Source organism: Chiloscyllium plagiosum, unplaced genomic scaffold, assembly GCF_037043375.1.
Source record: "Chiloscyllium plagiosum isolate Xiang-an unplaced genomic scaffold, Cpla_swu_hap1 HiC_scaffold_44, whole genome shotgun sequence".
Taxonomy (NCBI): domain Eukaryota; kingdom Metazoa; phylum Chordata; class Chondrichthyes; order Orectolobiformes; family Hemiscylliidae; genus Chiloscyllium; species Chiloscyllium plagiosum.
Window position 1 is genome coordinate 48,083,786 of NW_028270182.1, and position 23,387 is coordinate 48,107,172.

The 23,387-nt window shown below is 45.8% G+C and overlaps 1 protein-coding gene across 1 annotated transcript in view; it reads left to right on the forward strand.

The window, feature by feature from the left end:
* Nucleotides 1–20,852, forward strand: part of LOC148137397 (putative G protein-coupled receptor 139) — a 51,092-nt gene extending 30,240 nt beyond the window's left edge. Inside the window, exon 5 of the mRNA XM_087983000.1 lies at nt 19,945–20,852. Within this exon, the coding sequence (XP_087839126.1) occupies nt 19,945–20,852 (908 nt within the window). The remainder of the gene's footprint in view (nt 1–19,944) is intronic.
* The last annotated feature ends 2,535 nt before the right edge of the window (nt 20,853–23,387 follow it).

The window sequence follows — 23,387 nt, forward strand, 5'->3', positions numbered from 1 at the left end:
TTTCCTATTATGACAACCCGAATGTTCCTCCAAGTCTCCCCAATCTCTCTACATATATGTGTTCCTGTAATTTCTGTTGCCTATTCTGGGGCCTATAGTACAACCCCAAAAATATCACCATCCCCTTTTTATGTCTTAATTCCACCCACAAAACATCACTGGATGATCCATCAGTTATTTCATCTCTGATCACTGCTGTGATAGGAGGAGGAGAATCGACGTTTCGGGCATAAGCCCTTCTTCAGGCTTATGCCCGAAACGTCGATTCTCCTGTTCCCTGGATGCTGCCTGACCTGCTGCGCTTTTCCAGCAACACATTTCCAGCTCTGATCTCCAGCATCTGCAGACCTCACTTTCTCCTCACTGCTGTGATACTCCACTTAATCAGAAATGTAACTGCCCTCCCATCTTACCACCATAACTGTCCCTCTTAATGCATTTAACTCTGGTACATTAAGCTGTCAGTCCAATCTCTCCCTCAGCCATGTTTCAGTAATAGCTAGACTATTCAGCGCCGATCACCTATCCACACCCTGAATTCATGAGCATTACCTGTCAGCCCTTTTGCATTGAAATAAATGAATTCCTTGTTCCCTAACGTGTTCCAACCTGATACGTCTCCTTAACGTACTATTTACGATTGCTGTATCTCCTTCTAGCCTAGCACTTGCCTTTCTTCTCTTGAGGATACCACCTCCTGCCAATCTCGTTTAAACACTCCCTTGTAGGACTAGCCAAACTGGCTGCAAAGATATTGGTCCCCCTTCGAGCGCATGTGCTACCAGTCCCTCTTGAACAGGTCAAGTCTGTCACAGAAAAGCTCCCAATAATCAAAATATATGAATCCATCCCGCTGCACCAATTCTTTAGTCACATATTTATCGGCCATATCCTCCTATTCGTACCTTCATTAGTTCATGACACTGGAAGTAATCAGGAGATTACCACTGTCGAGGTCCTATTTTTAACTTTTGTCCCAGATCTCAGTAATCATTCTGTAGAACCACATTCCTATGTCTACATGGGTTATTTGTGCCATTACACAAATTGACTTCTGGCTGCTCACCCTTCTCCTTGAGAATATGCAGCAGCCATTCAGAGACATCCTGGATCCTGACACCTGAGAGGCAACGCACCATCCTGGATTCCCGTTTAAGGCCGCAGAATATCTGATCTGTCCCCCTAATAGTCGAATCTTCTATTCATAAGACCCTGTTTACCTTTATCCTTTCCTGCTGCTCCCCAGAGCCAGTCATAGTGCAACCAACCTGGCTACTACTGCTTTCCCCTGAACGGTTATTTCTAACACCCATCCCCCATCGGCCAATACACACAAAATCAGAATGCAAAATGGCATACATGTTTTCGAGTGGAATGGCCACAGGGGATTCCAGCACTCCTTGCCTACTCCCTTCGCCATTCCTTTTTTGAGCATGTGATCCCTATAGCCCCCACGCTGTTCTGTTACAGTTTCACTCACGAGTAACGCCACTATGGCCAGGTCCTGTCTTTTTTGATAAAATCTGCCTCCCTCATCGAAATTATTTTTATGTTTCAAACTTTTTTCCTATTAGTCTTTTCCTTATCAAGCTAAAAATGGTCACTGGGCCTGCCATGCCCTCCCAATCCTACCTGCAACATCTGATTAGCTTCATTCCCCACCATGAGGCCCAGCACTGCACCGCCCATTGTTGGATGTGCTACATGTTGATATAAGCAGCCCGCTGGAAGAAATGTCAAGCAGCTTTCCCCTCTTAAAAAATCACTGCCCTAATGAATCTTTGGAATTGAACTTTCTGAATATAATGATCCTATTTACACACCTAAGTGAATTGGTTATATATCCGTTCCTGCATTTTCTTTTATCTGGGGGTCTATAATATATACCTGTCATTGTTTTGATCCAAACCACAACCCACAAAGCGTCATTTGAAAACCTTTCCAAGATATCATCCGTCCTTACTGCTGTCCTTGACTCCATAACTAACAATGCAACACCACCTTCTCCTTTACCCCTCTTCTGTGCTGCCTATAGTTACTGTACAACAGAATATTGAGTTGTCAGCCCTGTCCTCCCTCATACACATCTATGTGATGGCAAAAATGTTCACTTCCCTATATCACCTCGTTCCCTTATCACATCAGTCGGTCCGATAATATTCCCAGCTTTAAGGAAAAGGACATACAGCCTGGAATATGGCACCTAGAAAACTCGGATTTCTTCAGTCACTTACTGTTTGTTATCAAGCTCCTTTCCATGAACTAAAACTGCAACTCCAGGACTGAATGAACAATTATTGAATTTTAATTTCTTTTTTAGTTAATGTGTCAAATGCATCTTTTCAGAACTGAACAGTTATCTGCACATACAATGAATTCCTGCTGGTTAATTTCCTGCTCAGTGTGCAGAGAGGTCAGCCCTCAGTAAGGAGATAGTGAGGACTGCAGTTGCTGGAGATCCGAGTCGAAACGTGTGGTGCTGATAAAGCGCAGCCGGCCAGGCAGCATCCGAGGAGTGGGAGAGTGAAAGCTTTGAGCATAAGCCATTCATCAGGAAGGCATTGGTGTGCTCACATGTTTTTCTATTTCATGATTCACGGGGTATTTGGAACTGTACTTTCTCAGGAAGGCAGCACTGTATAGAGCCCTGAAATGGAAAGCAGTCAATCAGTTAATTGGACAGGGAGTAGAAAAAGTGAGGTCAAATACAGACTGATTGAAATACAAACATAATGATAGATAAGTCCCCTGTAGCAGAGAGGAAGCACCCGAGGTTTCCAGAGCAAGTGAGGGAGGAGTTTGCTGCACCTTTCGCGACGATCTTTCCGTCCCCACTGTCCACTGAATTATTGCCGGTGGCAAAAGTTATTCCCTTGTTCAGAAAAGGCAAGAGGGATAATCCTGCGAAATACAGACCGGTCAGTTTTACATCTGTATTGGGAAAAGTATTGGAGAGGATTCTAAAAGACAGAACTTATGATTACTTGGAAAATCAAAGTTTGATTAGAAATAGTCAGCATGGCTTTTTGAGGAACAAGTCATGCCTCACACAACTTATTGAATTCTTTCAGGAGGGGATGAAGCACATTGATAAAGGTAGAGAAGTGGATATGATGTACATGTATTTTGGCAAGGTGGTCGAGAAGTTACCCTAAGATTGGCTCATTCAGAAGGTAAGGAGGCGTCGGATGCAGGGAAACAAGGAAATCTGTCTGTGTGGATACAGAATTGTCTGGCCCGTAGAAGACAGAGGATAGTAGTACATGGAAAATATTCAGCCTGGAGTTTGGTGACCAGTGATACTCTGCAGAAATCGGTTCTGGGACTGCTGTTCTTTGTGATTTTATTGAATAACTTGGATGATATAGTGAAAGTTCGTAGGTTTTACGATGTAACAAAGATTTTTGGATTTAAGCATTGAGTGGAGGGTGGTTATAGGTATTAATGGGACATTGACGGGATGCAGAACTGGGCTGATATATGGCAGATGGAGTTCAACCTGGATAAATGTGAAGTGATTCATTTTGGAAGGTCGAATTTGAATGCAAAATACAGGGTTAAAGGCAGAAATTTTGGCTGCGTGGAAGAACATAGGGTTCATGTGGTCCATATCATAGGACGCTCAAAGCTGTCACCCAATTTGATAAGATTATTAAGACGGATGGTGTTTTCATTAGTTGGGAGTTGAGTTTAAAAGCCACGATGTTATGCTGCAGCACTAAAAAGCTCTGGTGAGACTATATTTAGAATATTGTGTTCAGTTCAAGTCGCCTCATTATTGGAAAGATATTGAGGCTTTGGAGAGGGTGCTAAGGAGATTTATCAGGATGCTGCCTGGAGTGGAGGGCATGTCTAACAAAGAAAAGATTAGGGAGCTAGTTCTTTTCTCCTTGGACCAATTAAGAATGGGAGGTGACTTGATCGACATGTACAAGATGATGAGAGGCATAGATAGAGTGGATAGCCACAGACTTCGTCACAATGGCTATCTTGAGCTGTCATAATTTTAAAGTGAAAGGAAGAAGGTTTGGGGGGATGTCAGAGTTAGGTTCTTTACACAGAGAGTGGTGGGTGCGTGGAATACACTTCCAGCAGCGGTAATAGAGTCAACCTCATTAGGGATATTTAAGTGACTATTGGATAGGCGCATGAATGATAGTACAATGAAGAGTATGTCGGTTAGTCTGATCTTTGAGTAGGATAAAAGGTAGGCAGGACCTCAAGGGTTGAAGGGCCTGCTTTGTGCTGTGCTGTTCTGTGTTTTATGTTTCGCCCAGCTTGTGGATTCTTATTAATTGTTGAATATGTGAGGGAGTGATGTGTGTGTGAGATCAGGAAACTGCGGAGGGGCGTTAGCCCAAAACTTCTAGTTATGTTATTCATTGTTACATTCACCTGAATGCCAGCACAGCATGTGTGGTGTCCTACACCAGGCAGGCTCCGCCAAGGTCAGTTATTTTAAAATTGATTCTTGGCTTGTCATTTGCTGTTGGTTTCTTCAGATACAATCTGTTGGGTGACCCATGTATTAATTAGACATTTGCTATGTTTCGTGAATTGGGCAAAAATAAGATGTCAGCTATGATTTTTCAACTGAACTATAATCTCTGAAAACACATAAGTTGATTCTATATTTATGGACCTATAATATAAACTCCTGTCAAGATTTTCTAACATAACAATAAAGAATGTACATTTTATTTTATTTCGAACAAACAACATGGATGTAACTCTTTTGGCGATTAGAATTACATACACAATGTCAGGATTCAAAACAATGCATTGTCACTCCAACATTTTGAAAGTGGTTGGCTTCTGAATGATTACATGTTCAGGGTGAGTAAATGATTGAACAATCAAATAGAATTAGCGTTCTTATACTTTCTACATAATCAATCAGTTTAATTTCTCACTGAAATGTACAAGCTTCAGCTAATTGCCAGCGAATTAGAAATGGCTATAATTCAAAATGCACTTTGAATATTAACCTAAATAAATGATTTGTGTTATCAAATTTTAGTGAACATTATTTTTATTAAAAATCAATTTTTAGAAGGAATGACATTTAATATGAAATGTGGACAGTGAACAAAAATGCTGAATATATTATCATGTGAGTGATAGATCAGACCTTTTCAAAGAGATTTGTGCCAAAAAATGACAGATTTGTTTTAGTAATAATTAGACTTCATAATGAAGCTGACCTTGTAATACTTGCATTTTAAATGCTTATGCTGCACCAAATAATCAGGTATTTGCGAGCATTTACAATGGGAAATAATCGAATACTGACTTTTAATCACATCAGATACATGATAGAGTACAAAACTTTAAGTACGGGAGGAGGCCATTTGTCACTGTGTGTGCATCAGCTCCAGTAATGTCTCACAAGCCCCTTCCATTTGCCAGCCCTATCTGCAGCCTGTTAAATTCATATTTCCAAATACAGATCAAATTCTCTTTTGATTCTTCATCCACAAGTCTCCCAGGCAGTCCATTCCAAAACCTAATAACTCTCTCAATAAAGACATTTTTCCTTATCTCATTCCTGGATCTTTTGCTGAAAATCTTGAAATTAGACATTACTGATGCTATAATGTCAACTAGTGGAAACAGAGTAATCCTGTTTTACTCTGCAACATTTGTTCATAATTTTGAGCATCGTAATAAGTACACATCTTTGTCTATTCTGCTCCAGGAAGAATAAGCCTTGCAAGAACTGTAACAAACACTACATTGGACAAACAGGCAGAATACTAGCCACCTGGATACATCATCAACAACTAGCCAGAAAAAAAAAATCATGACCCAATATTACTAGTATCCTTACATATGATGAGGAAGTATACCATTTTGAGTGGGTCTGCACTTCCATCTAGGACAAGCCAAACAGAGACACACACGAGAATTCCTAGACGAATGGCATTCCAATCGGAACTCCATCAAGAAACACATCGATTTTGATTTCAACTAACAATCTCTGAGAAAAAGAACAGGACATGAAATCACCAAAACTGGAAGTTACATTACTGACTCAAGGAAACCTAAACACTTAAATAGAAATTCGAAAAAACACTAACACTTCACCGGACGCTCACTGATAATGTTCCCTAGTATAGTGACGAACCGTCTGATAATGAACTCTCCAACTCAGCGAACAAACTGACATCCAGAAGAAACGCAATTTCCCGCATCATTTCTTTAACTAAATCCTTCATTCCAGTTATCATTCTGATTATTTATAAGGTTATTTGTATTCTTCTGCAAAGTAATGTGGTGTCTGTGTGTGTGTGAGAGAGAAAGAGACCGAACAATCCTCTTTTATCTCTGAATTACTCCCCGTGCCACTTTGAAAAGAGCTAAGGATTAGTAAGGCAGTATAGCTTAACATGTTAAAAAGCGAGTTCAGGGTTGATGTTTTCAGATTTTTGGATCATTGGACTTTCTTCCAGGACAAGTAGTACCTGTACAAAAAAGACAGGTTGCATCTTAACTGGAGGAGCAGCAACATCCTTGTGGGGAGGTTTGCTAGTGCAAGTCGAATGGATTTAAACTAATAAAACAGGAATGTGGGAACCAAAGCAGCAGGTCAGAAACTGAGTAGAAGTTCGAGGTGAACAGGACATCAGGCACGGCCAGTCTAATGACCATGCTGAGGGAAGGAATCATATAAGTTCACATTGTGAGATGGAAGCTGGAATAAATATTAGAGAAGAGGTGCGGGTTTATCAGCGATTCACAAATAAGGATGAAGAGTGTGGGGTCTGTGAGGGATAGAGATGTGTGAGATCAGGCAGACATTGCACAAGAAAATACTAAAGGGGAAAGCGGTCGGGGAGGAGTGGGGTGGGGATTTCTGTGATGAACAACTGGGTCGAAAACACAGGAAAACTTGCTTTTTGTTAAAGTGAATATCTGGGAAGGAATTTATTATGCTTCAGAGAAATAGAGCCCTCAGAGCTAAAAGTCTGCATTATATTGAAGGAAAAGCTGTGTCCATGATATTTCTGTAGCGATAATAATGGTAGCACACAGGTGGAAAGATGCTCCTGCTGTTGTTGGTCAATGCTTACACTGAGCATGTGAATTAGTTTGGATGTTCCCAGAGATGGGTCGGTTGCTGTAGGTTGAGTAAGTGCTGAAGCTGCATGAGATGATGTTGGTTTGTAATCTCACCACTTACTGAGTCCAAAGGAACAAAACAGCAACTGTCGTTGCTTATTGCTTAAGAATATATCAGAGTCTTCACGGCTGCCACCACAGAGAATCATGCAACGAAGAAAAGGCCTATCACGTCTGCGCCAGCAAGTGCACATCCAAAGGCTTTGTAAACGTTTGTGAGGTTACCTCCCTCAACGACCCTCCTAGACAATGCATTCCAGATTCATACCATCCTCCCAGTTCGAAAGACATTCCACAAATCCTCTCTCCATTCCATGCTTTTCACTTCAAAAATGCGTCCCTTTGTTTTTGATCCTTTGACTACGGGAAGCAGCTTCTGTCTGTTCAGCCTCTCCATACCACTTATGCTCTTGTACACCTGTACCATATTCCCTCCTCAACCTTCCCTGCTGCAATGGAAAAACGAGTAAATTTAGATCTCCCCATTCATAGTTTGAGTACTCACTTGTCTTATTACTTCTGACGTGCATCATCCCACATTTATCTGTATTAAATTTCATCGCCCATTTATCTGGTTATCTGAATACTCTGTTTCTACCCTCCTGTAGCCTAACCATTTTCTCCTGACTGTGAGCCACCCAGCTCAGCTTTGTGTCATCCACAACAGTGTTTATCATTCCACTGCTAACGGCCCCCCACAACTTTCACATTCTCACCAGCATCATTTATGAGTATCACAAATCAAACGTGATTTCCTTCCAGTTCTCCAGATCTTATTCAGAGGAGCATTGAGATTTCCAGTCTCTGGCTTTTCTTATTTTGGTCAATTATCAGAGTGATTTGGCTAACGTGTTTTATGAGGAAGCCACAAATAACATTTTCGACACAGAATTGAATTCATCTTTTACACTTTGTCCTTCTACATGTTTTATTCATAAAGCTTGTAAATAGTTTCGGATGAACTAATTTTTGGCACCTTGCACTGGAACATTAGCATTTTGGAGGCGCTGTTCTTTGTTACATTCTCTGTTATAGCCAGAAATGGAGAAACTTTTCATCTGCAGGGTGGACGCAGACTAATTAATTATTTCTTTAAATCAGCTAGGGTGATGAGGATAAATATGCAATTAAATTCTATGTTATGGAGATCAAATCATATTGCCATGTCTACCTTGAATTGGAAGCAAATACACATTGTAATAGAATTCCAAAAACACCATACTAGGAGAGAAAAAAAACATGCCGTCTACATTGATGGTTTACAGAAATATAGAGTACATGTACAATCTGAACAAGAATCAAGTAATAGAGAAGAAAGTATATGAAATCTTTCCTTAATTTCGAATGGAAACCAGATCTCGATTTTCCTGAACCGTGATTTTTTCACACACAATCCCGCTTCGCCAAAAACAAGGTTTTCCCTGTCACTAAAACGTTATCTGCCATTCTTCCTCCTCCGTTCTACTCTTTCCTCACACTCCTACTTCCCTTGCACTACCCCTTCTGTTGCTACATACTCTTCCACTGATGATCTCCCTTTATACCCTTCTTCTGGCACTCCCACTGTAAGTTACACCAATTCCCCAGTTACTCCCATGCTGCGCAGTTGGTGTAGGAGGGAGGGCTTCAGATATGTAGATAATTGGGATGCTTTCTGTGGAAGGTGGGACCGGTACATGAAGGACGGGTTGCATCTGAACTGGAAGGGGACCAATGTCATGGGCGGAAGGTTTGCTCGAATGGTTCAGGAGGGTGTAAACTAGTATGAGCTATACACCGGTGGTGAGAGTTAATGGAGATGAGGCAATAGCAAGAGGTGGCGCAGCCAGTGGGAAGGAATTTCCTGGGAAAGAACTAAGAGATCGGTTAAAGTGTGTTTGCTTGAAAGCCAAAAGTATCAGAAATAAAAGTGATGAGCTGAGATCGTGGATCAGAACCTGGTGCTATGATGTTGTGGCCATAACAGAGACGTGGGTTTCACAGGTGCAGGAATGGTTGCTGGATCTTCTAGGGTTTAGAACATTTAAAGAGAATAGTGAGGGGGAAAAGAGTAGGGGTTGTAGCACTACTAATCAGTGAGGGCAGCAGAGCTACAGAAGTTACCATTGTCGAGGAGTGTCTGCCTACTGAGTCAGTATGGATGGAAATTAGGAACAGTAAGGGAGCAGTCACCTCACTACAGGCTCCCCGATAGCATCAGGGAGATTGAAAAAGCTTAGGTCGGCACATTTTGAAAAAGTGTGAATGGAGTAGGATTGTTTTCATGGATGACTTTCACTTTCCAGTTTTGATTGGAACCTCCTTCGAGCAGATGATTTGGAAGGAGCTGTTTTTGTAAGGTGTGTTCAGGAGGGTTTCCTAACTCAGTACGTTGACAGGCCGACGAGGGGAGAGGCCATTTTGGGATTTGGTGCTCCGCAATGAGCCGGGGCAGGTGTCAGATCTTGCGGTGGGAGAGCATTTTGGTGATAGTGACCACAACTGCCTCACATTCTACATAGCTATGGAGAAGGAGAGAAGCAGGCACAATGGGAGGATATTTAATTGGGGAAAAGGAAACTATGATGCTATCAGACGTTAGTTGGGAAGCATGGACTGGGAGTAATCGTTCCATGGAAAGGGCACTAAAGACATGTGGAGGCTGTTTAACGAAGAGTTGTTGCGAGTGATGCTTAAATGTGTTCCTCTGAGACAGGCAAGAAGGGGTAAAATAAAGGAACCTTGGGTGACGAGAGCGGAGGAGCTTCTTGTCAAAAGAAAGAAGGCAGCTTACGGAAGGTGGAAGAAGCAAGGGTCTTTCTCAGCGCTAGAGGATTACAGGCAGGCGAAGAAGGAGCTCAAAAATGGGGTGAGAACAGCCAAGAGGGGGCACGAAAAAGGCTTGGCAGGAAGGATTAGGGAGACTCCAAAGGCATTTTACACGTATGTGAGGAATAAGAGAATGATCAAAGAAAAAGTAGGGCCGGTGAGGGATAGCATAGGGAACTTGTGCATAGAGTCTGAGGAGATAGTTGAAGCCCTAAATGAGGTTTTTGCATCTGTCTTTACTAAAGAAAAGGACCTTGTAGTGAATGAAACCATTGAGGAGCAGGTAAGCATGCTGGAACGGATGCAGGTTGAGGAAGTGGATATATTGAAAATTTTGACAAACATTAAGATTTACAAGTCGCCAGGGCCAGATCAAATTTGTCCTCGGCTGCTTTGGGAAGCGAGAAATGTGATTGCTTCCCCGCTTGCAAAGATCATTGCATCTTCGTACCTGAGGACTGGAGGGTGGCAAATGTAATGCCTCTTCAAGAAACGAAATAGGGAAATCCTCGGCCATTCCAGACCAGTCAGTCTCACGTCTGTCGTCTGCAAGGTGTTAGAAAGGATTCTGAGGGATATGATTTCTGACCATCTGGAAGAGCATGGCTTGATTAAATGCAGTCAGCACGGCATTGTGAGGGGCAGGACATACCTCACAAATCTTAAGTTCTTTGAGGATGTTACTATACAAGTTGATGAGAGTTGAGCTGTGGATGTTGTGTATGTGGACTTCAGTAAGGCATTTGATAAGGTTCCCCATGGTAGGCTCGTTCAGAAGGTCAGGAGGAATGGGACACAGGGAAATTTAGCTGTTTGGACACAGAGTTGGCTGTTCGACAGAAGACAGCGAGTGGTAGTGGAAGGAAAGTATTCCGCCTGGAAGTCAGTGTTGAGGGGTGTTTCACAGGGCTCTGTTCTTTGGCCTCTACTCTTTGTAATTTTTATTAATGACTTGTATGAGGAGATTGAAGGATGGGTTATCATGTTTTCAGTCGACACAAAGGTTGTTGTAGGCTGCAGTATGACATTGACAGGATGCAGAGATGGGCTGAGAGGTGGCAGATGGAGTTCAACCTGGATAGATATGAAGTGATGGCATTTTGAAAGGTCGAACTTGAAAGTTGAGTACAGCATTAAAGACAGGATTCTTGGCAGTGTGGAGGAACAGCGGGATCTTGGTGTGCTGGTCCATAGATCCCTTAAAATTGCCAGCCAAGTGGACAGGGTTGTTAAGAAGGCATGTGGCGTTTTGGCTTTCATTAACAGGGGGATTGAGTTTAAGAGTCATGAGATCTTGTTGCAGCTTTACAACACTTTGGTTAGACCACACTTGGAATCCTGTGTCCAGTTCTGGTAGCCCCATTATAGGAAAGATGTCGATGCTTTGGAGAGGGTTCAGAGGATGTTTACCAGGATGCTGCCTGGACTGGAGGGCTTATCTTACGAAGGGAGGTTGTCTGAACTCGGACATTCCTCATTGGAAAAAAGAAGGAAGATAGGGGACCTAATTGAGGTGTACAAGTTAATGAGAGGCATAGATAAAGTTGATAGCCAGAGACGTTTTCACAGGGCAGAAATTGTTAACGCGAGGGGTCTTAATTTTAAGCTGTTTGGCGGAAAGTATAGAGGGGATGCCAGAGGCAGGTTCTTTATGCAGAGATTTGTGAGAACATAGAATTCATTGCTCGCAGCAGTTGTGGAACCGGGGTAATTGGGGATACTTAAGAGACTGCTCGACATGCATATGGTCACAGCAATTTGAGGGTTCATACATCAGGTTTACCTTACATGAGGATCAATGGTCAGCAGAACATCGTGGGCTGAAGGACCTGTTCTGTGCTGTACTCTTCTATGTTTATCTGACCAACGCGTTCACTTTTTGCTTTCCAACTAGGATGAGGGAGCTTCTGTGCTGCTACTGATCATCAGTGAATGATGAGATTGGGGTGATCAATACTCAATCGTAACAGACAATCGTGTGTTTCTGTCACTGTCTGATGCACCGTGAACAGAATGGTGTTGTTCCCCATGATAGAGAGTGGAGTGTCTTTCTTTCTCTTTGTCACAGCTCTTAACCAAACAGCCTAATCGCAAATAGGATGAATCTCTCCTCAGAATCAGACGTCAATGCATCAGTTTTCCTTTAAACTTTGTGAGGACAGTGAACACATTGTTCAAACAAGCCATGTTCAGTCCTTTTGCTTTGTATTATTTTAAGGATCTTCCAATGTCATTTGAAGTGAGATCAGAGTAACTTCCCTTGCATCAAAGTAGTATTTGACTCAAGTGGCATCAGGTACCCTGAGTAAACTGTAGTCAATGGGAATCAGAGGATATTCTGTCCTGGCAATTTCCTAACTGAGCAATGACACCTTCCCCAGAGCTTATGAGAATGCCAAATAAACTCTGCCCTTCTAGTACCTTCCAAAACCATGCATAAATTTGTCCTGTTAATAACATCAACATATATTATGGTTTCACAGTTTGGTGGTCTAAAATCTCAGAAAAGTACATAGAACATAGAACATAGAACAATACAGCACAGAACAGGCCCTTCGGCCCACGATGTTGTGCCGAACTTCTAACCTAGATTAAGTATCCATCCATGTACCTATCCAAATGCCGCTTAAAGGTCGCCAATGATTCCGACTCTACCACTCCCACGGGCAGCGCATTCCATGCCCCCACCACTCTCTGGGTAAAGAACCCACCCCTGACATCTCCCCTATACCTTCCACCCTTCACCTTAAATTTATGTCCCCTTGTAACACTCTGTTGTACCCGGGGAAAAAAGTTTCTGACTGTCTACTCTATCTATTCCTCTGATCATCTTATAAACCTCTATCAAGTCACCCCTCATCCTTCGCCGTTCCAACGAGAAAAGGCCGAGAACTCTCAACCTATCCTCGTACGACTTCCTCTCCATTCCAGGCAACATCCTGGTAAATCTTCTCTGCACCCTCTCCAAAGCTTCCACATCTTTCCTAAAGTGAGGCGACCAGAACTGCACACAGTACTCCAACTGTGGCCTAACCAAAGTCCTGTACAGCTGCAACATCACTTCACGACTCTTGAATTCAATCCCTCTGCTAATGAACGATAATACTCCATAGGCCTTCTTACAAACTCTATCCACCTGAGTGGCAACCTTCAAAGATCTATGTACATAGACCCCAAGATCCCTCTGTTCCTCCACCTGACTTAGAACCCTACCATTAATCCTGTATTCCGCATTCTTATTTGTTCTTCCAAAATGGACAACCTCACACTTGGCAGGGTTGAACTCCATCTGCCACTCCTCAGCCCAGCTCTGCATCATATCTAAGTCCCTCTGCAGCCGACAACAGCCCTCCTCACTGTCCACAACTCCACCTATCTTCGTATCATCTGCAACTTTACTGACCCACCCTTCGACTCCCTCATCTAAGTCATTAATAAAAATTACAAACAGCAGAGGACCCAGAATTGATCCCTCGGAACTCCACTTGTAACTGGGCTCCAGGCTGAATATTTACCATCTACCACCACTCTCTGCCTCCGACCGGTTAGCCAGTTTTCTATCCAATTGGCCAAATTTCCCTCTATCCCATGCCTCCTGACTTTCCGCATAAGCCTACCATGGGGAACCTTATCAAATGCCTTACTTAAATCCATGTACACTACATCCACTGCTCTACCCTCATCCACATGCTTGGTCACCTCCTCGAAGAATTCAATAAGACTTGTAAGGCAAGACCTACCCTTCACAAATCCGTGCTGGCTGTCCCTAATCAAGCAGTGTCTTTCCAGATACTCATAAATCCTATCCCTCAGTACCCTTTCCATTACTTTGCCTACCACAGAAGTAAGACTTACAGGCCTGTAATTCCCGGGGTTATCCCTATTCCCTTTTTTGAACAGGGGCACAACATTCGCTACTCTCCAGTCCCCTGGTACCACCCCCGTTGCCAGTGAAGACGAGAAGATCATTGCCAACGGTACTGCAATTTCCTCTCTTGCTTCCCACATAATCCTAGGATATATCCCGTCAGGCCCGGGGGACTTGTCTATCCTCAAGTTGTTCAAAATGTCCAACACATCTTCCTTCCTAACAGGTATCTCTTCTAGCTTACCAGTCCATTTCACACTCTCCTCTTCTACAATACGGTCCCTCTCGTTCGTAAATACTGAAGAGAAGTACTTGTTCAAGACCTCTCCTATCTCTTCCGACTCAATACACAGTCTCCCACTACTGTCCTTGATCGGACCTACCCTCGTTCTCGTCATTCTCAGGTTTCTCACATACGCATAAAAAGCCTTGGGGTTATCCTTGATCCTATCCGCCAACGATTTTTCATGCCCTCTCTTAGCTCTCCTAATCCCTTTCTTCAGATCCCTTCTGGCTATCCTGTATCCCTCCACTGCTCTGTCTGAATCCTGTTTCCTCAACCTTATGTAAGCCTCCTTCTTCCTCTTTACCAGACATTCAACCTCTCTCGTCAACCAAGGCTCCCTCACACGACCATTTCTTTCCTGCCTGATAGGTACATACATATCATGGACACGTCGTATCTGCTCTTTGAAAAAGTTCCACATTTCCACCACATCCTTCCCTGACAGCCTATGCTCCCAACGTATGCTCCTCAAATCCTGCCTTACAGCATCGTAATTTCCCTTCCCCCAATTATAAAATCTACCTTGTTGTGCGCACCTATCTCTCTCCATAACCAAGGTGAAAGTCACAGAATTGTGGTCACCATCACCAAAATGTTCACCAACTAACAAGCCCACCACTTGTCCCCGTTCATTACAGAGTACCAAATCTAATATGGCCTCCCCTCTGGTTGGACCTTGCTGATTGAGTGTCACCACAATGAAATCAAGGCGTTACAATAAGATTACGATTGAGATTATTTTCAATCAGTTCGTTTCTGAGGACTGATCGTGTGATGTCAGTACCACTGTCCAAAAACATCACGTCTCATTGGCTCATGGCTGCACCCCTCCCCAATTCTATTACTTTCTCCGGCTCATTCGCCATGCTCATCAGATGTATGAGGCCCACGAAATGTAATAACACAGAGATGCCTATGACCCTTTGGAAATCCTCCCCACACGTGCCCTGCACGCTGACTGCATCCCCTCCTCCAAATGCACCTCCTGTCGTATCTTCACCATCCCTCCAAACCTTCCACACTCTGATGTTGAATGTTCTGTACTTAACAAAGGTCTCAGCTTTATCCCGCTGTGCCTCCACTTTAATGAATTTTGGGCACCACATGATGTTGAACTCTTATTCCACAGTCTTCTTCTTGGTGCCCATTTCTTTAGGCAAAGATTCCAATCCCCGTCCCACAGACTCTTTGCCTAACTCCAATGTTCTTCCTCCATCTGGACCTCTCCCTCTGAAATTTGCTTGAACTCAATCTGTTCATTGAGAATGCTCGATGTGACATTGGTTGCCTTAATTTCTCTGCATGCTTTCACCCAATCCAACGGCTGTACTCTGTGTGCTTTGATCCAACCCTGACTGCGTTATTCAGTCTGTGCTGGGAAGGGTGATGCTGCTGTAGTCTCGTGGACTGACATCTACATTGCACAGACTGAGCGCAATCTCTCAGTTACCTCCTCATATCACCTGCTGGACCATGACCCTACCATGGATCATCAGGCCATTGGTTCAACGATGATAATTGACCACATTTCATCTGGACATTCCTACCTCACTTGCCCCCACCTAATGGTCCCCAAGCTGATGGCCCTCTGATAGCAGATCTCGCTTCCATCCCCTCCTGAAAATCCACAAACAGATCTGGCTGGGCAGACCCATTGCTTCAGCCTGTTCCTGCTACACAGAGGGGGGTGCATGAATGCACATGTGGGCCCCACTCATACCTGTTTCTTCGTGGGATACGTAGACCATGCTCTGTTCCAGTTCTATTCCAGCCCCATTCACAACTCTTTCTCCAATACTTAGATGATATCATCGATTCTGCTTCACTCTCGTCCTGAATTGGAAAAGTTCATCGATTTCACTTCCAATTTGCATCCCTCCCTCACTTTCACCTCGCATTTCTCTAACTCATCCCTTCCTTTCCTTGGCATTTCATTTCCATTTCTGGGGATAGACCTGCCACTGATATCCAGTAATAACCCAACGACTCCCACAGCTACCTGGAGTATGCACCCTCACACCTTGTTTCCTGCAAAGACTTCATTCCATTTCACCAGTTCTTCTGTCTCTACCGAAATGCTTCTGATATTGTCAATTTCAAAAATGTGGCCTTCAAAATGTCCATGTTCTTCTTCAACTGAGGATTTCCCTAACATGTTGTCGACAGGGCCCTCAATCAGGTCTGACCCACCTCCTACCCTTCTATTCTCACCCTCTCTCTTCCCTCCTGCAACAGCGAGAGAGTTCCTCTTGTCCTGGCCTACTATCCTACCAGCGTTCACATGCAGAGGATCATCAGCCGCCATTTCCCCCACCTCCAGCAAGATGCCATCACCAGATACATATTTTCCTCCTCTCCCTTGTCCGCCTTCTGGAGGGACCAGGACGCCCTGGTTCACTCTTTATTCACTCCCAATACCCCGCCCTCATCCCTCTCACACCACACTTGCCCACCCTCCTGCCCACCGACACCGTGGGGATTCCATTTGTACCAGCTCGACACAAATGGGAGATGGCATCAGGGCCACGGCTTCTAACTTGTGCCGGGGGGAAACGGAGCTGCCAGTGGGTTTAAAGTGAGAATTGCCCTTCACTGAACATTGCTCCTTTCTCGATCGGTGGGACGTGGATGTTTCAGAATCTCCACACGAGGTGTCCCGGTCCTCTCTGGCTCCAATCAGGGTCCTCCCCACATGGCGGGGGGAGGGGGTGTGAGGGAATGGATATCCGGCACTGCACCACCCGGCTTGGCCCTTTCTGTCCTATTCCTGTTTCTCCTCGAATGGGAGAAAGGGATGGTGGGAGTGAGGGTGGGAGTGGGTGGTCCTGCTGTTAGTGTCGGTATGGGTGGGGATGGGGTCATGGTGAGGTGTCCGTAGGGAGTCTGTCCACAGTGTTGTATCCAGGCAGTGTTATTGGTGTGGGAGGTAAAGTGGATGGAGAGAGGGAGAGAGAGAGAGAGGGGGGGGGTGGGGGAGAGAGGAAAGTTGAGAGAGAGGGGGGGAAGGTAGAGAAAGAGAGACAGAGACTGCTGCATGCAGTCGTGAGAGTGGTGGAGCACGAGCCTTGTTCGGGGATCGGTGCTATAACAGATATACCGTGAGTGTGTGGGAGCAGAGAGAATACAGCGTCCCTTACCCTGACAGAATGGGGAAGGTTATTGATGCTTGTCCTGTGTTGCTGGGCATTTCTACAGACCGTAGATACTGCACTGAGCTGAGTGGAGAGCTCAGACCATGCTCGGTGGGTCTGATGGTGTGCCACCCTCTGGGAAGAGAATGGTCCCCCTCTGTATCAGGACCTCCGTACCCCTGTCGACAAACCGTGGTGCAATTTTCCCTTATCCACCATGCTCGGGGTAAAATGTGCAGGGCAGTTCCCAACTAAGAAAGCTCAACTGTATGCCCATTTGCCTTTTAAAGATGGCACATGTGTCAGGGATCACGGAATATCCAGGTATAACCAGGCGATTGTGTGTACCTCCAGCCGTGATGGGTGGGAGAAACGGGCTGGCATTGAATGAGAGGGACAACATGGGGTGGGGTGGGTAGTTAATTAGCTCGATACGATAGCACGAGGAAACTAGCTCAGCCTCGTGCAGATAATCCCTCTGTCACACTCAATGAAAGTGTCACTGAGATAAATCATTGTTAGAAACTGCCCAATGAGTCATAGATTGTGTTGAAACCAATTCCAGTTAAAAAGGTGCAGAACAAAGTCAGGTGCTCATCTGACTTCACACCAATATCCCTTTTTCCCATCTTTCCTGGCAAGATTGGCTCATGTTACAGGATGCTATCCAAGTGTCTACATTTCAGCATTCTGAAACCTGGGAACACATCTTACCATGACACTGTCTCTCAGTCTCTCCCTCTCTGTCTATTTCCCAAACCCCTCCCATGTGGTGATATTTAAACTGATTCCCCCGCCATCTCTCTCTGGCAGTGATATTCACACCCACAGCACCCCCTTGTCAGGGCACAATGGAGATATGGAGCTGGAAATGGATGGGAGCAGCACATCCTGTCACTTCCAGCCCTGTCTGCAAGTTTCCCCACACTGGACAGTGATCTAACACAGTGTTAGTGAGCAATGGACTGGGCTGCGGTACACAGCTCTATATGCTGGGGGGTAACTGCTCCTGGTTTACAGATCAATGCATTGGGGTGAATTACACAGTCATACATGCTGGGAGGGTAACTGCTCCTGGTTCAAAGATCAATGCACTGGGGTGGTGTACACAGTTCTACATGCTGGGAGGGTAACTGCTCCTGGTTTACAGATCAATGCATTGGGGTGAATTACACAGTCATACATGCTGGGAGGGTAACTGCTCCTGGTTCACAGATCAATGCACTGGGGTGGTGTACACAGTCCTACATGCTGGGAGGGTAACTGCTCCTGGTTTACAGATAAATGCACTGGGGTGGTGTACACAGTCCTACATACTGGGAGGGTCACTGCCTCGGGTTTACAGATTAATTCACGGGAGATCACTGCACAGTTCGCTGTGCTGGCCAGAGTATCTGGTTGAGGTTTATAGATAATGCAATGATGTGGTTTGTTTAGCTCCTTGTGCTGGATGGATATTTGTTTCAAGTTTACATGTTAGTGCATTGCTGTGGTCTGCACAGTTCACCGCGCTGGAAAGATATCTAATCCGGGTTTATAGATCAATGCCCTGATCTGATCTATGCAGTGTTCCACTCTGGACAGATTGGGGTTGTATTGACCAATGTAATGGATGAATCTGGACAGATTGCTGGGTTGTACTGAGCAGCACACAGGCCTGGTCTACACTGTGATCCACGGTGAACAAATATCTCCTCCGAGTTGATGGTGTCTGGGCTGGTTCTGTGAGGTGGATTGAGAATGTGGTACATCTAACCCTTTTAGCTGAAATGGCAATGCCTTTAGTTCCCATTCCTGTGATTGGAACCTCCGTCTCTCACCCCATTAATGTTACAGTGTGTCCAGGTACAGTACATCATGTTGGTGGGGTGGGTAGGGGGGAAAGGTGATGGACAGGTCAAGGAGTTCCCCGGAACGTTCTGTCCCCAACATTCTATAATCGACATTTCCCGGAACATTCCGTCCCTGATATTCTATAACTGACATTCCCCGGAAGGTTCTGTCCAAGACATTCTAAAACTGCCATTCCCCGGAACTTCTGTCCCCGACATTCTATAACTAACATTCCCCAGAACGTTCTGTCCCTGACATTCTAAAACTGCCATTCCCCGGAACGTTCTGTCCCCGACATTCTATAACTGACATTCCCCGGAACGTTCTGTCTCTGACATTGTTTGTGAACGGCCAGACGTCAGTGAATTGAACAAACGATAAGATCCCGAGGGAAGAGATCCCGTTCCAGGGAGAAGGAGACACTGTTCCGCAGGCCCCTCAGGCAGTTAAAGGGATGAATAAGTTTTCCCTGCGTTTATATTTCTCCACGACACAGGATCGACCACAATTTAGACAAAAACACAGGAATTCCCAAACTCCGTTTGTCTTCAGGAAACTGGGAAAGATTCCTTCAGGACAGCAACGTTTCCACTCTCCGTATTAGGAACTGGGAAGTGACCTGTGTCTGCTCTCGAGTGATCGAGTGTGTGGGAATGTTCTAGAAACCATCTGTCCTTATGGATGTGTCTCTGTGTGTTTGGGGAGGGAGGGTTTCTTGCGGTTTATGTCACATTTTTGTCAATAATTCAGACCTTCCCATTTGGTATTCCAGCTGCAATTATTTTCATAAATCCCTGAATACAGGGACACATTTGAAAATCTCACTGCGTCCCCGATCAAATGGATCCCTTTGCCTCCAGGCTGATGGATAACGGGTTTGCTTTCCTTCCTCACAGTTAACGTAGTGACCATCTACGTCCTGCTTTATAAAGATTGTGGATTGTCTCCATGTGTCAGACGTTACCTGGGGGCCATGGCAGCGGCGGATCTCCTGGTCATTATCCTCGACCTGATCCTGAGACACATTCCCATTGTTTATCGGGAACAGTTTTATATCCTGTACTCCTTCCCCGTGTGTAATATCCACGCCGTCCTGCTTTATGCAGCCACTGACTGCTCTGTCTGGTTCACCGTCACTTTCACCTTTGATCGGTTTGTGGCCATTTGTTGCCAGAAGCTCAAAAGTAAATATTGCAGTGAGAAAACGGCGGCTGTGGTTCTGGGAGCAGTGACTGTGCTGAGCTGTTTAAAGAACATTTCCTGGTATTTTATGCGCACGGCTCGGTATCGGCTGGGCAACGCCCCCTGGTTTTGTGATGTAACAGTCGCTGTTCGTTACTCCAGTGTCTGGGTCACAATCGAGTTCCTCCACCACATTCTAACCCCGTGTGTCCCATTTCTCCTGATTCTGCTGCTCAATGTTCTCACCGTCAGACACATTTTAGTGACCAGCAGAGCCCGCAGGAGACTCCGCGCTCACACCAATGGGGACGCTCAGTCTGACACAGAAATGAGAAACCGAAAAAAATCCATCATTTTACTGTTTGTGATCTCAGCCAATTTCATCCTGTTGTGGTCAACGTTCATGCTGTATTCTTTATGGAGGCGGATGTATTGGATTGGGTATTACTCTGTGTATCTGCATGTCTTTGTGCAGGAATTGGGCTTCATGCTGCAGCTCCTCAGTTGCTGCACAAACACCGCGATTTATGCCGTGACCCAGACTAAGTTCAGGCAGCAGCTGAAGAATGTGCTAAAATATCCCTTTACCCAAATCCATCCATCCATCAAATTCCCTCATTAATCAATCCATCCGGGATTTTCTCATTTCAGTTCAGTGTTTCAGCGATGGAGCAGCCTGTCGCTATGGTAACATACTGAGGGTAGTGCTGGTTTGTCCATCCTTATCCCACAGGGGGGTTACAGGGACACTTTTCAATGTTTCTCACAACTAAGGGGCCAGTGAGAAAAGGCACCATCCCACTGACTGTATCCATCACTTCCATTTGTAAACAATAAAAATGTTGATTAAAGTGTGCCGAGCAGCAGAGTGACCGATGTTGTTGTGTGTCTTTGTGTTGGAGAAACTGAGCTGGAGAGAGACCGACTCAGCTCCAATTCCTGGTCCTCAGGGAAAGGGAGGGCACCGCGCCCTGAGCTCAAGAGCTGGGTTTAACTTCCTCTGTCCTTACTTTCACCTCTGGGTCTCCCACTCCAACTTGGTTTTAAGCAGAATTCACCTTGCTCCCTTTGTCACTCTCCCTCCATTTATCCCCCCCCCCCCCACCCACTGCACTGCTATTTCTCTCTCATTTTCCCATATACACACTCAATTCCACTGAGCTTGCCTTCTGCAATCTCATTCACTCTCTCTCCATCTTGCCATCATAACCTCCCAATGTTACTGTCTTCCTCGAATTCTTCGGTGCTGGGGGAACAGAAGAGGTTTGTCGATCTTCACACGGATGTTAGGGAACAGAGATTGGGACGGCATATCAGGCCATTGCCAGAGCAACAGTATGGAGCTTGGGCCAAACGCCATTGCTCGGGGACAGAGTGGGTGTGAGAACATGAGCCGTTACTAGGGGGTAATAGGTGGAGTGGCGCCGTAGGCTGTGGCTGAGACTGGTACAACAGGATATCACAAACAGAACACATTGTGTGGGACAAGCTGTCTGTTAGTCAGGGAATAGAATGGGGATTGCGTTAAAGGCCATTTAGAGTGGATCAACTGGGTCGGTGTTCACAGGCAGGAGCTCAGTTTAAGGTGTGTGAGGGGCGTGGTGGTGGGAGACTGCGTGGGCGTGAGAGTGTGATGCTGGGGGAGTGTGAGGGAGTGAGCCTGATGGTGGGGGAATATGTGGGGGAGTGAGTATGATGCTGGGAACGTGTATGAGGGAGTGAGCCTGATGGTGGGGGAATGTGTGGGGGAGAGAGCGTGACGGTGGGAGAGTGTGTGGGGAAGTGAGAGTGATGATGGGGGTGCGTACGGGGGAGTGAACGGGACAATGGGAGTGTGCGGGAGAGTGAGCGTGATGGTGGGGAAGTGCACGGGGTCTGAGAGTCAGGTTGGGGCTGCGTGTTGGGGAGTGAGAGATACAGTGGGGGAGAGTGTGCTTAAGTGAGTCTGATGGTGAGGCTTTGTGCAGAATGCGTGAGCATGACAGTGTGGTTATGTGTGATGGAGGGTGTGTGAAGGTGTGCGAATATGCATAGGAGTGAGCATGACAGCAGGGGAGCTTGTGGGGGTGAGCGTGATAGTGGGGGTTGTGTGGGGCAGTGTGTGAGAGTGAGGTGGAGTTTGTGGTCGTGAGCGTGACGGTGGGGTAATGTGGGGCTGTGTGTGTGATTGTAGTGGAGTGTGTGGGGGTGAGCGTGTCGGTGAGGGTGGTGTGGAGCAGTGTAGGTGTGGGTGGTGGATTGTGTGGTGGTGAGCGTGACGATGAGGGTGGTGTGTGGCTGCATGTGTGGGTTGTGGATTGTGTGGGGGTGAGCGTGATGGTGAAGGTGGTGTGGGGCAGTGTGTGTGAGGGTGGTGGAGTGTGTGGGTGAGAGCGTGACGGTCGGGGTGGTGTGGGGCAGTGTGTGTGAGGGTGGTCGAGTGTGTGGGGGTGAGCGTGATGGTGGGGGTGGTGTGGGCAGTGTGTGTGATGGTGGTGGAGTGTATGGGTGTGAATGGAATGGTGGTGGTCGTGTTGGGCAGTGTGTGTGAGGGTGGTGGAGTGTGTGGTTGTGAGCGTGATGGTTGGGATGGTTGAGGAGTGTGTGGGGAGACGTGTGATGGTGGGGGTGGTGTGGGGTAGCATGTGTGATGGTTGTGGATTGTGTGGGGGTGAGTATGACGGTGAGAGTGGTGTGGGGCAGTGTGTGTGATGGTGGTGGAGTGTGTGGGGGTGAGCGTGACGGTGAGAGTGGTGTGGGGCAGTGTGTGTGATGGTGTTGGATTGTGTGTGGGTGAGCGTGACGGTGAGAGTGGTGTTGGGCAGTGTGTGTGATGGTGGTGGACTGTGTGGTGTTGGGCGTGACAGTGGGGGTTGTGTGCGGCAGTATGTGTGATGGTGGAGGAGTGTGGGTATGAGCGCGATGGTGGGGGTCATGTGGGGCAGAGTGTGTGATGTTGGTGGAGTGTGTCCGAGTGAGAATGACGGAGGAAGTTGTGAAGGGCATTGTGTGACGTAGTGAGTGTGAGGGGGGTCAGAGTGTTGGTGACGGACTGACTGTGAGGGGGTCAGGGTGAAGGTGATAGAGTGAGTGTGAAGGGGTCAGGGTTACCGTGATAGAGTGAGTGTGTGGCGATCAGGGTGACGGTGATGGAGCGAGTGTGAGGGGGACAGTGTGA